General features: G+C 43.0%; 1 protein-coding gene across 2 annotated transcripts in view; it reads left to right on the top strand.

Moving 5' to 3' along the window:
* The window catches only part of DNAH7 (dynein axonemal heavy chain 7), a 1167586-nt gene that overhangs the window by 445717 nt on the left and 704227 nt on the right, over positions 1 to 17642 (top strand). For both annotated transcript variants that reach the window (XM_069615701.1, XM_069615700.1), the window contains one exon: positions 12210 to 12422. In XM_069615701.1, the coding sequence (XP_069471802.1) occupies positions 12210 to 12422 (213 nt within the window). The remainder of the gene's footprint in view (positions 1 to 12209; positions 12423 to 17642) is intronic.

Raw genomic sequence — 17642 nt, 5'->3', positions numbered from 1 at the left:
ACTGTCAACCTTGACATGATGTCAGCCAATATGACTGTCTTCCTCTGTGCAGAGGTCTTTCACTGTCTGCACCCAAACAGCTCCTCCGCATGCCACAAGACTACATCAGCGAGTGCCGTCAGCTTTGCCTCTGTGAACCTGGGCTTCCAGAGCCGGATTTCTGGGAGATGTGCCTTTTTTTCTTGTGCCATAATGCTGCCACAGTTATGGGGACTAGATGGCAGCAGGAAATGGGTGAGATACCGGCAGCGGTAATACTGGCAGATATGCCATCGGTATTGGTGATACTGCTGTTTATTTGGTGGTATATCTGACAAATGCATGTTGTTGCCAGTAATATCGGTCGGCAGCATTACCATTATTGGCGCGGTGTTGCGCGTGCCCACGTAAGGTCATAACATGGCGGTACTTCTGCCGGTGACCTCACTAGTAACGATAACACTGCTGTACCGGTATTTCCACTGTATTACCAGGGTACTCATAATGACCCCCCTTGTTTGTTATTGATTTATGTATTTATATTGCGCCAAAGCCCGCAGACATCAGGGTTTATACATTCAGACAAGGAGCAACATAATAAAATACAAGACAGCTTGGTGCTATTTGATTGGCCTAGGGATCCGCTATGACTATCTAAAAATAACTGTCTTCAAGTTTTTCCTAAAGGCTAAATAGTTGCTCCCTAGTCTGATTGCCTTTGATAGTCTTCTCCATGCTTGGTCTGCCTTTACTGCGAAAGATCTACCTTGCCCGTTTGAAATTTTTTTTAAAATTTGTTTATTTTAAATCAAGGCAGGTTGGCAATTACATAACATATGAACAATAACTTAGGCTCGTTGATCCCCAAACATTCCCTTCAAATCTCGTCCCCTCCTGCCCCCCGTTCCCGAGATGGAATTACCCCCCCGGGCCGTCTGTTTTGCGCCCCATCGTCTGTGTCCCTTTCAGGGTTGTCTTGGTCCCTCAGGGTCCACCGGGCATTGGTGGGTTTGTAGGTCAGGGCGGGGAATCGCTGATCATATTCCAATACCGGGGCCCAGATGTTCCGGAATCGGTGGAGGGCGCCTGCTTTTGCCGCTGTCACCTTCTCCGCGATCAGTATGTCCCATAGCTTTATCCACCACTGGGCCATGAGGGGGCCGTCTGGGTATTTCCAGCAACGGGCCAGCACCGTTTTCCCAGCTAGCAAACATTAGGTCAGTAGTTTCGCTCTGTTCCCGGAGCATGGGTAGACCGCAGGGATAGGGACTCCTAACAGGACGGGCTCCGGTTCCAGCGGGATTGTTGTCCCGGTGATTGCCCGTTTGAACATTTAAACGTTGAACAAGCATTCTACCCCTTATATTCAGATCTCAACGAGTGGCCGGTTTGTAGTGAGATATATGTTCCTTCAGGTACGCAGCGGACTGACCATTTACACATACATGGACTATGGTCATGGCCTTGAATGTGATCCGTTCCTTGATTGTCAACCAGTGCAGGGCTCTTCTATCTGAGGCAATATGCTCCCTTCTGGTTTTCTTCCTGACAATTCTCACTGCACTATTCTGAATAATCTGACATCTTGCGACTCACTCTTCGTTTGCTCCTAACATTGATGCATTTCCATAATCAAACCTACATAGACTAGTGGCCCTAGCTATAGTGGCACTATTCTTTTCATTCACAAATGGTCTAATATGATTAAGCAGATGTAGATAGCATTGGCAACCTCTATTCATATTGCTTACATGAGATTCAGCGTTTAGTGATGCCTCCAGGGTGATACCCAGAGTCTTCACCTTTTCTTGTACCTGGATGATGGAGTTCCTTATCTGAAAAGTCTCATATTTCTTGCCTAATTTGGCACGTGCCTGTCGTGAACCAAAAGTCAACTACTAGTTTTATTCCCGTTCAGACACATCCAGTTGGATGTCATCCAGGCCTCTACAGTGTTGTAAACTGTCTCAAGGTTACAGGTGTCTATCTCATAGTTACCGCTGAGCTCCATCACCAGCTGAGTTTAATCCGCGTAATTCGTAAAGAATACTCCAGTGTCATCAAGAACTGTGCAAAGTAATCTGAGATATAGATTAAAGAGTAAGGGGGACAAACTAGCCCCCTGTGGGACTCGGCAATTAATGGGTGCCAGGGTTGAAAAGGCTTCCTCCCAGTGAATATTTTATCTTCGATTGGCCAAAAAGGAGAGTACCCATCTCGTTGCCTTTGCTGAACAGCCACCCATGTGTTCCAGGGACCAGAGAAGTTGTTCATGGTCTAGCAAATCAAAAGCCACGGACAGGTCAAGCAGCACCAGCATACCTGACCTGCCTTTATCCATAATGCTAAGCATATGGGTCTGGAAATCAACCATGGCTGTTTGGGGGCTATGTACAGGCCTGAAGCCTGATTGTTGCTTGTGCAGAATGTTGTTAGCTTCCACAAACACTTGCAACTGCAGCGTAGCCGCTTTGTCTAGGATCTTCAGTAGGAAGTTACAGTTAGTGATTGGTCGTTAGTTACTCGGATCCCTGTGGTCTAAACCTGGCTTTTTTACTAGCTGGGTTACTGTGCCAATTTTAATAGCTTCTGGTATGTGGCTATCATGAAATAATGCATTTATCAGACGTGTGAGGAAAGGTATAGAGATGTCTATATGTTCTAATATAATCCTCAGGGGTAACATATTCTCTGCGCAGGACGTGGGTCTCATGGAGACTAATAGAGACCTCATGTCCTCTTTTGTAACAGGCAGGAAGTCAAATTTCTCTGCCTCACCTTGCTCCTTTGGGCCTATCAGGAGGTTTTGCTGGTTTGATAAAATGAGCAGGAGAATGGGTACTTAGTTATTCTCCCCTCACGTGGTGCACCCCTGGGATATCTGGCCCTTGTAAGGTCCTTTTTGAAAATGCCTATTCCTTCTAGGGGATCACTAGAGGGAAGCAGGGATACACATTCTGGTTATTATGTAATGTATTCATTCTGCTGCTCAGTCGGTCCTTGAATGTATTGATCATTGTGAATAATCCTGCATATCCCTCACTGAAACCCACCCTAAAGTCTCCTCCCAGGTGAAGGCAGACACTTCCTGATCCCAACCCTGGGGGTGGTGTACTGCAGGAGGATCACCTGGGGAGGAGACATTGCCCAAGGTGGTGAGAAGATTCTGTGGGATGGGACACAGTATGTTTCCTCTGACAGAAGATTCTTCCCAATGTACCTAAAGAGGTTATGACCTATTGCCATTTTAGTATCTCTTAACCTCATATTAAATCTAAGGTTGTGAACTCTAAAGTTATAAAATCAAAGCAGCCTATACCAAGAGAAAGATCCCAAACTAAATATCCTCCTCAATCCTAAGAGTGCAATGCAAAGGTTTATGGAAATGTTGTCTTCTTGAAGCCATCTTCCTCTGTAAAAGCTAAATTGCACACCCCGTCTGTTACAAACCTTTAGGGAATTAAATCTACCCTTCCAAGTAGTTCAGAAGTAGAAAAACCAAACTTTGTTGAAAAGAACTACATGTCCCAGAATCCTAGAGTTACTGAGACGAGGAGGGCTGAAGAGGTATGTAGATGTAGTAGTCAGGCAATTAAACCCAGTAGCCATTGTAGCAGTCAGGCAATTAAGGCTAACAAACTGCACCTGGAGCCTATTGACAAACCTATGACACATAAAAGGCCCCAGCATGAAAGCAGGAGTAGAAGGGGCTAGAACAGGAGTTTGGCAGGAAGGAAGGCTGGCAGTAGTAGCAGAGGAGAAGCACAAGGCTGGCAAGTCACTAGGAAGAGAGAGTACAGAAGGGCCGCCAGAACATGGAGACAGCAGATTTCATCTACAAGTTATACGAGGGTCCTGTTCTCCCAAAACCTGAATTGCAGAGGCTGCACAGAGGAAGTTGTGCTGGAAGCTGAGTTTTCCCATGTGAGCCAAGTTGCTGTGATTTCAGAGCTGTGACCGTGCTGGAGCCCCAGGTCAGAAGCAGAAGGCAAGCCAGGAGTCTGGGGAGAAAGGGAAACTACCAATTGAAGTGGCGGCACCGAAGACACCTGCGTTGTTGAAGGATGTGGGTCCCAAGTGTGTCAGAAGTAGTAGCATTGGTCGAAGATGTCGGGGAAACAGAGCAACGCACAAACGCAGTATCCCTGAAGCCGGTGATTGAAGCACAGCGTTCAGATATTGATATTTTGTTTGTATCACACTCGTACACAAGTGTTTCAGAGCGCAACAAGGCAAGGGAGGGGAACAAGGGAGAACAAAAACAACCATTTTACTAGGCCCTGTGACATTGAGAACACGCAAGTGCATGGGAGAGGGAAAGGGGAAAAGTGCATGGAAGGGGGGAGAAGTGGAAAGTGCAGAGCAAAGGAAAACAGATAATAAAATAAATAAATAATAAAAAGCAACAAACAGCGGTAGTGCACCCAGCAAGTGGCAAGTGCTGGGTTTAAGGCAGCAGACAGTGGATGTCTGGTAAGTGCAGGAAAAAAGGGGGGGGCGTATGGTTACAGATACAGACCCCAGTGCAAGGGATTGCCAGGAGGCAGTATGGGTGGGTGGCAGGTGAGCAGGTACCTGGGCCCGGAAGTCAAAGGGTAGGCTAGGTGCACAGTGCAGAGAGAGAGAAGATCAGCAGGGGTGAGGAGGAGCGAAGGCAGAAGCAAAGATTAAGGTCTTGAGGTGCTTCTGGAACCGGAGATGTTTCTCCTCAAGTTTCAGAGTGGCAGAGTGGCTGTTCCAGAGGGAGGCCCCAGCCAAAGACAGAGATCTACCCCCAGCTCGTTTCTTTGAAAAACGACGGACCCTGAGTGAGTTGGAGGTAGAGGAGCGAAGAGCTCGAGAGGGGAGCTATCTACGGAGGGACAGCTGAAGGTATTTTGGACCCAGGCCCCTTGAAGCCTTGTGGACAATGCAAAGGGTTTTGAATTTAATCCTTGCATCCACTGGAAGCCAGTGGAGAGATTTCATGGCTGGAGAGATACGATCCCAGGCCAATGACAAGTCTCGCAGTCCTGTTCTGGATGAGTTGCAAAGGTCGGAATGTAGAGGCAGGTAGATTTAGAAAGAGGCTGTTACAATAGTCCAACCTTAGAGAGAACCAGGGCTCGGGAGACAGTGAGCTTCTGTGGGAAGGAGAGGAAAAGCAGAGTACCACTGAGGAGGTGCAGTAGGATATTTGACTTTTTAGAGACATCAGAGATGTGGGCAGAGAAGGAAAGCGTGGAATCAAAGATGACACCAAGGTTCTTAACCTCGCAGATGGGGGTAGGAGGAGGGCCAAGGGAGGCCGGCCAGAGATGCACTTCCTGAGCCTTGCCAGTAACTGTAACCAGCTCCTAAAGGACTTGCATAGTGTTTGAACTGTTCGATATACTTGAAGTTCGGTTAACAATGGAATTGTAACATTCACGCTCACAGTGAAAGCTTTAACACTGGGGTGAGAAACCAAAAGTGTTTAAAGCCATTGTTGAACCTTGTAAAATCTGTTGCACACTTTTGGAATGGTGTCCTTAATCAAGAGGGAGGAACGCTTGTCAGACCGTTACCAAATACTGGACATTGAAGTCTTACAAGTTACAGGTCACTAAGAGTGAAATCTGCATCAAGGAAGGTCGAGTGTGCCCAGTTGTGTTTCTGGAAGGAAGTCAGAGCTGCATGCTTTAACATCACACGAGAATACAATTCTCTTCACATCTTTAAACTTAAAAATCTACCTTAAAGAGTAGTCACGTGTGACCAATTGTGGTTTCACTCAAAAGACTGAATCCTATACTTTATCCAGAATTGACATTCTTTCTAAATTCAAGAAGTAAAGAGTCTAAAATACTGAAGAGAAAACAAGCAACCCATGCCAAGAGGCAACCCCTTTTCATAGTGAGTCAAAAACCCATCCACCTCCTAGGTTGTTAACTGTCAAGTGACCTAGTCTACAAGTGTGGTGTTGTTACCTGAGGCTGAAAGAGTGGCACTACAGCTCCTGGGTAATTACTTGGGCCGAATAGGTGTGTGTAAAGCTGGGGAAGGGGAGCTAAAGGCCTGTGAAGGCTTAGAAGTAGATTACAACCTGTGGTGCAAAAAACTGCTGAAGCTGAAAAGAAGTGAGTCTTGTGGGCAGAAGTAGGTTGTTCTTGTGGCAGTCAGACAGAAGGAAGAGGCAAAGAAGCTGCCCCTTTTTAGGAAGTCCTTAAAAGGGAGAGTGCCTTGCCTACCTGAAGAGGTCAAAGTGTCTTGTAATACCTGCATAATAACTTAACAGTACAAAGCAGTGGTAGTAGTACTTGAATGTGGTGGTATACTAAGTTGTCAGCGGATGTCACATTGAAGTGGTATGAAGTAGCAGCGTGCTGTGAGACAAAGGTGGCTATTCTCATAGTAACAACAGTAGAAGCGTGGTTGTTGAAATGGAAGCAGCAACCCAAAGGGAAGCATCCTGACAAGTATACCAAAGTCCTAACCAAATGTAAAGTTGTAGCAGAAGTCCTAAAGAATGGTGTATTATTGTCATTGAAGAAATATTGTATTTTCTTTTGAACTGTGATAAACTATCTTGAAGAAGAGACACTTTATTATTATAACCAGGATTACCAATGGTGCTATTTTCTTTGATGGAAATTGGAAGGTTATCTTTTCATCCAGGAACAAAGAATTGTTACCAGTAGATTTCTGTTTGATGAACATTTTTGCTTTGATGTGGAACTGACAAGAACTGGTTCAAGACTTTTCTTTTGAACATTTGAAGTTGTGTTTAAGACTTGGGGAAGGGATCTTACCCAGGGCAGGTGAAAGTCATTCAGATATTGTTTAATATTGTTGATTGCATTTTGTTGTTCTATCAATTCCTTTCTGTGTTTTGTTGTTTAGAGTGAGGGCTAGTTTACCAATGCTAGTGATTGTTCCCTTAGTCTTTAGACTAGGTAGGGAATTCCCTGGTAGAGTCGGGCAAGCAATACTTTGAAACATTTGTATTTAATAAAATGTCATAGAGTTTGAGAAAACACCAAGAAGTTGTCCCCCTCGCATTACTGACCCCTCACATAATATATATACATATATCCAGCTGGAGAGGCGTTTCAATACTTATTTAAAAAAAATCTGCCTATATCAATCATTGCAAGTATAGGTGATAAAGAAGGTAGGATTATTTTTGTGTGTTAGCAAAAATTCAAGATGTGGACGTTCTCTTGTGTAATGTATATGCACCTACTCTGGATGATCCTCTCTTCTTTCAGCAGCTGGTGCAATTACTTCAAAGTTTTAACGCTGACTCAATTTTGATAGCCGGTGATTTCAATCAGGTTATGGACCCAGCCTTCGACCGATCAAATGGGGCCTGCACTAGAGTTCCAAAAAAAAGCAAACACTCTCTGGATAGTTTAATAAGGGAATTCAACCTGCCAGACATTTGGCGACTGGAACACCTGTCGGAAAGAGATTATAGTTTTCACTCTCAATGCCATGATACATACTCCCGTATTGATTTTTTTCTTGACCTCTGGACAAGTAACTCCAAGTGCTGATATAGACATCGGGCTCATTGCCATGTCAGATCACGCACCTGTGTTATTATGTTTATCATTACAACACACTATGGTAAAGTCTTCAAGATGGAGAATGAACTCTAATATCCTAAAAAATGATCAAGTCCGAAATGAAGTGATGGAGGATGTTGAAAGTTTCATACAGATCAATAAGACTAATGATGTCAAAATCTCAACAGTTTGGGAAGCACTGAAATGCTTTGTCCGCGGAGTGCTTATCTCAAAAACTGGTAAAGAGAGAAAACTGAGAGCCAAAGAAATTAAAAAAATCTCTTCTGAAGCAAAGCGCCTAGATAATCTGTTTGAGACAAGTAAAGATGAAATAACAAAGTCTGAACTAAGAAAAGTTAAATATGATTTAAACGAACCAATTTCTAGTCAGGTCGATTATGCCCTGTTCAGACAGAAAATGAACTATTCCGAGAATGGTGAGAAAGCAGGAAGGCTATTGGCGCATAGGCTAAAGGTAGCTGAAAGTGATCACTTCATTACTGCAGTCAGGGGTTGAATAACACACTGGAAATGCAGCAAAAGGAAATCAACAATTTATTCCGAGGCTTTTATGAAAAGCTCTGAGTCTGAGCTGGCGTGCGAGAAAGAGATTGAAAACTTTCTTGAATCACACAACTTAACTCGCCTGTCAGCAGATCAAGCGGCAAGCCTTGAAGGAAGAGTGGAAATAGAGGATATTCAACAGGCGATTTCAAAGTTGACTGTAGGCAAATAGCCTGGCATAGATGGACTACCAAATTAATTATATGAAGCCCTTCTCTAATCTGCGTTGCAGCTTTTATGCAAAGTTAATAATGACGCTTTTGAGTCTGGCTCACTTCCTGATATGATGAGACATGCATTAATTACGGTCCTGAGAAAAAAAAAACAGACCTGCTACCAGATGCGAAACTTATAGACTGATCAGCCTGTGATTGTAAAATCTTGGCTAAAATGCTAGCCACTCGATTGGAAACAGTCATTTCAACTCTGGTTCATGAAAATCAAGTAGGGTTTATCTCTGTAAGGGCAGTGGCGGACAACATGAGACAGCTATTGTTAGCTATTGAGAAAGGACAAACAGCCTGACTCCAATGCAGTGATCTCGCTAGACGCTGAAAAAGCGTTTGGTCGTCTGGAATGGGACTTTTTGTTCACGTGCCTAGAAGAAATGAACTTTGGGTAGGGATTTCAGCGCTGGGTTAAACTGTTGTATGAAAATCCATCTGCAAGTGTGCTTACGAACTGCCTTATTTCTGATGCTTTTACTCTTCATCGAGGTACGAGACAGGGCTGCCGGCTCTCACCTCTTCTATTCATTTTGTCCATGGAGCCACTGGCTTATGAGCGGATGTGAATCTGCAACCCATTATTGGACCTGGTCGAAAGAACCTGATCTGTCTGTATGCTGATGATCTCTTAGTTGCCCTTCAGAACCCTACTGCTTGTATTCCTCACTTGATGCGAGACATTCAATATTTCTCCACGGTCTCGGGTTATAAGATCAATTGGAGTAAATCTGAAATCCTCCCGATCAAAAGTCTCTGTCAACAACACTCATGTGCACAATTTCAGTTTAGGTGGTGGGGAGAAAGGATGAAGTATCTGGGCATCTGGATCGGAGCAGATGTGGTGAAGTTACCGACAATACATTTTGCACTAATCCTCCCAAAACTCAAATCAGATTTGGGAAGGTGGAGACTTTTAAAATTGTCTACATGGGGAAAATAAACTGCATAAAAATGAACTTGGCACCATGAATAAATTGTCCATGCTTCCAATCAAAGTAACAAGGATAATTTTTAAAGAGATCAATAGAATCATGCAAACATTTTCGGAATGGAAAACCACCAAGGCTCGCAATGTGGAAACTTCAGCTCCCGTTAAAGCTTGGGGGAATTAATTTACCTAACTTCATGGACTACCATTTGTCGTTCTCCACTCGCCACTTGTGCAATATAATTGACTTGGACAATGAACAGTCTGAATACTTATCATGGTAGTGTAGTGTGGTGTGGTCTCCCAACTGGATCCCAAAGCCTTATTGAGAACTAAGAAAGGTAAATTAAAAGAGACCAACCCACTTACTATGTTCTTGCAAGATTGCTGGTGTGAAATTTCAAAACGTATGAATGCAGATCTCTACTTGCACCAAGATGCGTCCATCTGGCATAACCCAGCTTTGAGATACCAAGGAAGGACCCTTTTTTTGGATGGAATGGTTTCTGGCTGGTATAAAATACATTAAATATTTGGTTGAGGGCAGCAGTTGGATCCCGTACATACAGGTAGGTCAGATGTATGATATGGCGGACTGCTCATTTGCAGAATACAGGAAGCTGAAGGCTATTGTTTCTGCCTGTATTGATGCACCACAGATGAACATTCAGAGTGCCACCTGGACAGCTTTAAAGACGTGCTCGAGTGTGTCACACCCTGCATCTACAATGTACAGTATCCTGAAAGCTTGTCGAAAAAGGTGATCCAAGGTTACCAGTGATTTGGGCAGAAGAATTTGGGGGAAAATGTCAACCTAAGATGTTGGCCAAGATGCTGTGAAAACACTCCTCTGATGAGTCTGGACTGGGGCCTTAGAGCATCCCAGACGAAATTACTTTTTAGAGCATACTGGACACCGGATACCTTATTTGGAAGACGGCTTTTGGACAGCGATCTCTGCTGGAAATGTAAAGGATCAAGAGGCTCTCTTAGTCACTTGATTTGGTTTTGTCCAAAAACAATGACGTTCTGGAAGAGAGTATGTGAGAGGCTAGGTTTGGTCTTGAACATTATGATCCCTATGACTGCTTCTTTGTTGGTCCTAGGTGACATTTCTCAGCTGGATGAACTCACCTTTGGCAAGAAAATATGGTTGCTACAAGCATGCATGATCGCTAAAAAGATGATATTGAGGTCATGTAAGTCAAGTAATTCTTTCAATATTGATGACTGGGTGGAGGAACATCTCACTGTTTCAACATATGAGAAATCCATTTACAAAACACAGATGTGGTTGACAAGTTCTTGGACATATGGAGCAGTTTCCATGACATGTATGGATAAAGCAGGAATTTAATTTGAACAAGTATGTCTCTGACTTTGAGAATTTTATTGGTGTATGCTCACTTATTATTTTATGCAATTGTTGTGTGATATTGTCATGAATGTTAAATATAATTTCAAATTCTAGGTTCTAGTTCTTTAATCCGATGTTGTCTTTCTTTTCCTTTTCTTCTTTCTCCTCTTCTCTTTTCTTTCTTCTTCCACACTTTTCTTATCCTCTTTGTTTTTATTATTCCCAAATAGTTTGAGACCGATTGTTTAGTATGTTTAAACTTTAAATGATTAACTGTACATTTCATTGATTAATGCTGTTCAATGTTCTTATTTGTTGATATGAAAATAAAAAATAAATATGCATAATATATGTTTGTTGTCTTTATTGCGCCTAATTCCTCTGTATATTTTATTCATAGTGCCCTACAATTCTTTTGAAGATGTGTTGCTTTTTGTCATTGGCCCAGATAACCAGGAGCTATTCTTAACTGCTGTGATTTAATAAAGAGATTTAAAAAAAAGATATGGACGGCGGCAAAAATAAGGGATGGGCACAATCCATTCTTGGAACATTCACGCAAGTGTTTAACAGGGTATCCACAACTGTAGATGTTAAAGGACAGAGCACCAGTTCACAATCCGCTTTACTACCTTAAAATGATTTGTAGGGGTGCCCCTTCTGACCTCAACATCTGTGTACCCTTTTATTAGAATAGAGCCCAAAAAACGTCTCCCATCAGCCTAGCGACCATTCACAAAGTTATCAGCAGGCCCGAACTTTGTCATGTTTTGCAAATTGTTTTTGCAAATAGTGCATTTCAATGTATATTTTGTCAGTAACCTAGGTCAAACCTGTCCTCTGCACAGCATGATATCTCATAAAACGGTCCCACTTTGACCAAACAATTACCTACTTTGACCAGAAAAAACTGCCCCATGCACGCATGATGGGCCCACTCTTTGGGTATTGCCCAATCCAGATCTGATAATATACTCTTACATTTCTTCACATTTTTCACAATCGATGTGTTGTTCCTTCTACATAACGTGCAGTTCCTTTCTTCCTCCCTCTGTCAAGTTTTCTGAGTCTTATTCCTTTGACATTGTATTTTTGGTAGATCTAACGTTTCTTTAGCCACATCTTCATCTGAAAACTACAACTGTGCTACCTGTTATTGGTAGCTCTTTGTTAGGGAGTGTGTGAACTCCCTTGCCAGATAACTCAAAGAATTAAAAAGGGATTCATGGCATAGTATGTTATTAAGTTGCTTTCTGTACCCTTGACGCTGACGTAATGATACATCCCAAGTACTGGGTCTTTTATCGATACACATCCATTTCATTATTCAGTCTAGTGCTGGGATCTACACTTACTGGTAAGTAACTAATTCCTCGTTAGGGCATTTACGACTTAAATATCAATAAGCATCTGTGAATGTAACTATTGACTTTTTATTATGACACAGCCGTTCGATCCTCTGTCCAATAACAAAGTAATATGTTTGAGATCTTGATGAAAATTTCTGATACATTTTTCCTCCATTTATGATATTGCCACTATAAAATAAACAGCAATGTCATGGTGTGATGCCAGAATGTTTTTGACAAGGGCCTTTATTTTGTTTTGTGTTGCTTATTGTGTAGGCGCTCTTCCGAACAGTTGCCATGATGGTGCCCGACTATGCGATGATTGCAGAAATTGTCCTGTATTCCTGCGGTTTTGTCACTGCACGACCCCTGTCAGTTAAAATTGTTGCCACTTATCGACTTTGTTCAGAACAGTTGTCCATGCAGCATCATTACGACTATGGAATGAGAGCTGTGAAGTCAGTGCTAACTGCTGCTGGTAATCTCAAGGTAACAGAGACAATTGTTTCAATGTTGTGTGTTCACTGGGTGTTTACTGGGCTATTACTGGTGTTATTAAGTCTCTTAATGCAAGCTCAGTTTAATGCCGTGTCTTTTTTGTGATGTATCTTTCACCCTACAGATTGCTCAAGTGTAAAAATAACTTGTGTTTCAGAGGTATGCATGCATTTTGCCTCTATCTGGAAATTAGATTTGTTTATAGGTGCATTAAAGGTCTTTATTATTGCTGACATCGTTTCAGACCAGAATCTAGAGTGTGGGTACGAGCACACGGTGTTGGTTGCTGTGGAGGTTATTCCAGGGTTGAAGAAGTTTGGAAGAAGCCAGATATTCACACATCACAAGATATGAAAGTAGAGATTTGTGTGCTATGGTTACATGAATAACGTGTCTGATTAGAGCTGTTCAGATAAGCCTTTGCACAGAATACTTAAATCAGCCCACTTGCTGGACATCTAGGCACGTTCAAGATGGTCACAGCCCTTTCTCTCAAACAGCAACATTTTGGAAAGGAGTTGTTTCAGTCATGTGTCTGGTGATATCAATAATAGAAAAAGATAATTTCCTAGCATTGAATCTTTCATAAATTCAAATGCTTCACATACGTGAAATACTTCTGTACCATCCGGGTGCAAGTCATTTCTTAACCAGTACAGTAGCAAGTTTCAAAGCATGTTAACACATATCAATCCTCATGTAGTCCTTGTTGACCCAACCGTGTAGTGGGGAGGCACTAGGCTCATCTTCCAAGGTCCAGCTGCACATTTTTAACTGCACCTTGTATGCATGGGAGTTAGCATGACACCTTTGAAGAAGATTCACTTGGAGCTTCAAATTCATCATCTACACTTTTTCTTTTCACTGCACAATGCTTTTTCTGTCATCTTCAACGATAAGTTGTGCTGCAACTTTTGATCTTTTTTCAACTGCTCTGGACTTCTTTGGAGTCAAAGCTCCTCTTTTAAGGACCCTTTTCACAGCCAGCTCCTGAGGATAGGATTCCCAGACAGACCTTATGATGGTGATGGTGAACTCCTTCAAGGACAGGAAGTGGATTGCGGGTAGAACAATTCAATTTTTCCAAAGCAAGTGCCAGGTGGTTCTACCTATAGTGCATTCACATCTAATGACATTGTTTTCTTTTGCAAGAGGATGGGGAAAGCTTCTGCACTCTTTTGTTGGCAATAAGTGCTGAAGAAAAAAAATGCTTTCTTTATGATAAAATGGAAAAACAGAGAAAACCTGTGACCACCGTGCCTATTCTGGACCACATCTAGGAGACAGGAGTAATCACCATAAAAACACCAATTCCCCAACATGCTCTTAACAACAAGCTAGAAGAAATGACAGTGAAGAAACTCTGCTTCCTGTAGCTGAGCAGTTGTGGAGGCCGCTTCGGGCGCCAGGAGGGGATGGGCAGCTCCTGAGGGGGCACCAGCATTCTACATTATTCAAGGTTGGTTGCAACTGGTGACTATGTTTTCAGTGGAAGGTAGGTGTGAGAAACCTGAGTGTATCCTCACTCCTACAGTGTAGGTGGCCAGGGAAATGCCATTGCTTTTGGATCCTGACCCTGGGGACGGAGAAGCGAGGGAGGATCACCCGGGTGGAGGGTCCTTGGGGATTGGGATTGGAAGTGGGGTGCCCTCAGGTGAGACATGTATCCCCCTTTCCCTATTGACGACCAACCTAACCCTCCTCAGACCTTTATGGGTTTTCGTAAGTCTGCTCCTCTCATTTTCCCTCAAGTGACACTTGACAGTACTGAGATGAGGAAGAGGCAGCTGAGAGTGATGAACACTATACCATTTTACCACTTTAGTACTGGGTTGAAGAAGATGCCTGCAGAGTGTTGTGCGGGTCAGGCATGTCCCCTTAACCATGGTCAGGCAAGACTAATAGAAGCAACCCTACAACCTGTTGGAGGGTTGCAGGTGTATAAAAGGAGGGAAAGAAGGCAACAAAGAGAACGAGAGAAGGAGTGAGAGAGGCAGCAAGAGAAGCAGCAGGAAACTGTGTTCAAAAAGAGGCGAGCCATGGGAAGAAACTGCTGTGGGCTAGTCCGCTGTGTGCAGGATGCCGAGACGCTGGGGACTCCAGGCAGAGAGAGTCCCAGGGAGCTGGGGTTCTGTGGAGTGGACTACGGGCTGAGAAGAGAGCCGTGTGGAGAGGCGATCACTTCCTCTTGCATCAGAAGTGCTTGTTCCCATGTGTCCAGAAGACGACGCAGGAGTGTCTGAGGGAAAGGATGTAGACCCGTGGCAGCCGAAGCAGAAGGATGTGTACCCCGCGCTGCTGGAAAAGCTGTCAATGCAACCAGTGAGTTTCTAGTAGATGAGAAACCCAGTGCGCGAAGGTAGGAACCTTTCCATTGTGAAGGAATACTTTGTATTAGAGTGGTTGTGTGTCTTGTGGGAACACGTTTTTGAAGGTCTCTGGACTAAGATTTTTTCCATTGTTGATGGTTGAAGAGACTTGTAACGGAGTGGTCGCGTGACTCAGGCAGCATGTTTTCGAAATTCTCAGAGTGTTGGGTATTTCAATTAAAGTCAAATGAATGAATGTTGAACTGTGTTAACGTCGGGCTGAATAGAAAATGCCTCTCAAGACCTATTAACACCTATTCAATATCGAACTGAAATAATCATTTTGAAATTAAGTAAACAACTGAAAATTGAATTACAAAGTGAACAGAACTTTGAAACTAAGCATATCTAATATATGTTGAAACGAAGCGTGCAGAGTCTTACAAGTAAGCAAAAATGATATATGTTGCATCTCGTATTGTGTGGAAGTTTAAACGTGAAGCTAAATAAAAGTATAATGAAAATAGAATAAAAATGTAACTTTTAAATTGAGCCAAGGAAAGGCGCATTGCGTATCAAATTGAGGAAAAGCTTTAAATGGCATGAATATAAACTGAAGGACATTTTTGTGAGAAAATCAAAGTCTTAATGAATAGAACGCTGAGATTTGAGGAGCTACATTTGTTGTCTTGAACACATAGCCTCAAGACCCTTTTGTGCTTGAATTGTGTTGCCTGAAACTTGGGGAAGGGAACCCTGAGATTTGAAGAAACTACCTATGTTAACTTGACGACGGAGCCTCAAGATTCATTAATGTTTGGACTGTGTTACTTGGAAGAGTTGTGGTACTTGGACCTTGGGGAAGGGAACCTAGACGGTTGTTTAAAACGGTATCATCATGAACCTAAGAAAGGTAAAATCCTTGAGACTTTTTGGTGTAACTTGTTTACACTTGGGGAAGGCACGGAAAAGAAGCTAAGAGCTAGAAGAAGCGCAGAACATTTTGTTTAACACTGTTTGCTTTTGATTGCTGACATCCCTGAACATTGTTTAGCTTTAGTTGTGGGGGCAAAGATAGGTTTTGGACACAGATTCCGAAGTTTAACTCTTGGACTCGGATTTACCTTAATTTCATTTAGGTAGGGAAATCCCACCTTAGCATAGGGCAAGTTAGGCCTTTTACCATCCTGATATTTGCTTTAATAAAACAGTTTATTTTAAACTTTGAATCTGTTGTCTGTGTCTTGCTTAATGATGCCTTCACAAAGGGCATGAACATATTCCGAAATTAGTGTTAGTGACCAAGTGTAGCGAGGGAACTCAAAATAATGTAGGGGCTTCATTTGGGTTCTCCCCAGAGAACCCTTTTTTTAAAAAAGAAGATTGGGTTGAAATGGTAGAAGGTGCAATGTGGAAACACAAAGTGGAGGCAGTCTGAGAGCTGGGCTTGTGCTCGACTCCTCTGGGGAAAAAATAAGTGACTGTGTCTGTTCCTTTAAACTTCTATAAGGAGGAACCCTTTAAAACCACCAATTTGGCGCAGAACATGGGTGTGAAGTGGTGGTGGCAAGTGGAGGCAGTCTGTGGCGCTCTAACGGAAAACTAACTGGGTGAGTGTACGTAACTGAATGGCCTGTCAGTACTAGAAATTAATTATTCATATGCGTTGAGAAGCAAGGCCGCTGAATGCACTCCGTGAGCCCCAGCATTAGCTTGGCTCAGCTGCGCCTGCCGGTGGAGGTAACTGTATGCAGAAACTCTAAGACGGACTCTGCTTTGATCCGTTGACCTCCACAATCCCCTTCAGTCTCATCTATGCTGAATACCTCTTATAGCTTCTCTTGTGGGACCAAGTGCTGCTACACCACCTACAGCCAAAATTACAGCATACTGTCTGAAAATAATAACTTCGGCTAATGATGCGCTGCAGGACAGCCCTCGAAAGCGGCAAATGGTTGAGGAGATTCCAGACACTCTTTTATTAAATTGCATGCAAGTGACATACCGGAGTGTCTCCTCCTACAACGGTCTAAACCCTGTGCATTATGCCAGAAGTAAATATTAATGTCTGGGTGCAAGGGGATTATGTCCGCCTTCACTGCTTGATAAAGTTGCTTGGATGTCGGTCTCAATGTTTAGTGAAAAGGTGGGGTCCCTCACTGTACCCACTTCAAAACGATCAATAAGCGATGGAGCGCTTATTGAATCAATGGTAACGGAAGCCTCTCCCCTGCTAGGCCCTTAAGTCTATGTGGAGCGTGGTGATTTGCAAAGTCAAATCCACTCGCTTTTGGGATCCCCAACTTTAGAAGAAGATCTTTCTGGTAAGAAGCGGATGGTTCAGATAGCTCAGGTGGAGCGGTGGAACTTATTGAAAGTCTAAAGGGGAGAGCAGGACATTAATTTATCAGCCTTTCCGGTATATTATCCTGAATTATCTACGTTATCCTCCTCGACCGGCAGTGGATTTTTCAAGTTCAAATATGCATGGCCCTCCGGCTGCCCCGTCTGCATCTGAGCTAAATGTGACCTCTATTCCAATGCTAAACTTTGATTTGGTAACACTTGTAAAACTTTATGAAACCTTGAATGAATGAAACCTTGAATGAAAAAAACAAAGGATTATTCTGTGCTTTTGTCAGAGTCAAATGGGAAAGTCTCATTCACTGAGGGTTTTATTACTTCTAGGAGTATGCGTCCTAGTGGAGGTTTAGCTGGAATTCCATGATGTAAGAGATTGTCCCGGCCCCAGCGAGTCACATCAAGAAGTATTAAGCAGAGTGTTTTCTCGGCCTGAATTGACTAACCCAAGAGAGAAGAAGCATAGTTGTATATTTGAGTAAGAAGTCATCTCGGCTGCAGGACAAGAACTCCCAGCAGCTGCGCAATTAGTGCCTCTTCC

Source organism: Ambystoma mexicanum, chromosome 9 (genome assembly GCF_040938575.1).
Source record: "Ambystoma mexicanum isolate Mex_15411 chromosome 9, UKY_AmexF1_1, whole genome shotgun sequence".
NCBI lineage: Eukaryota > Metazoa > Chordata > Amphibia > Caudata > Ambystomatidae > Ambystoma > Ambystoma mexicanum.
The sequence above is the reverse complement of the archived record's forward strand: the minus strand, read 5'-3'. Positions and strand labels throughout refer to the sequence as shown.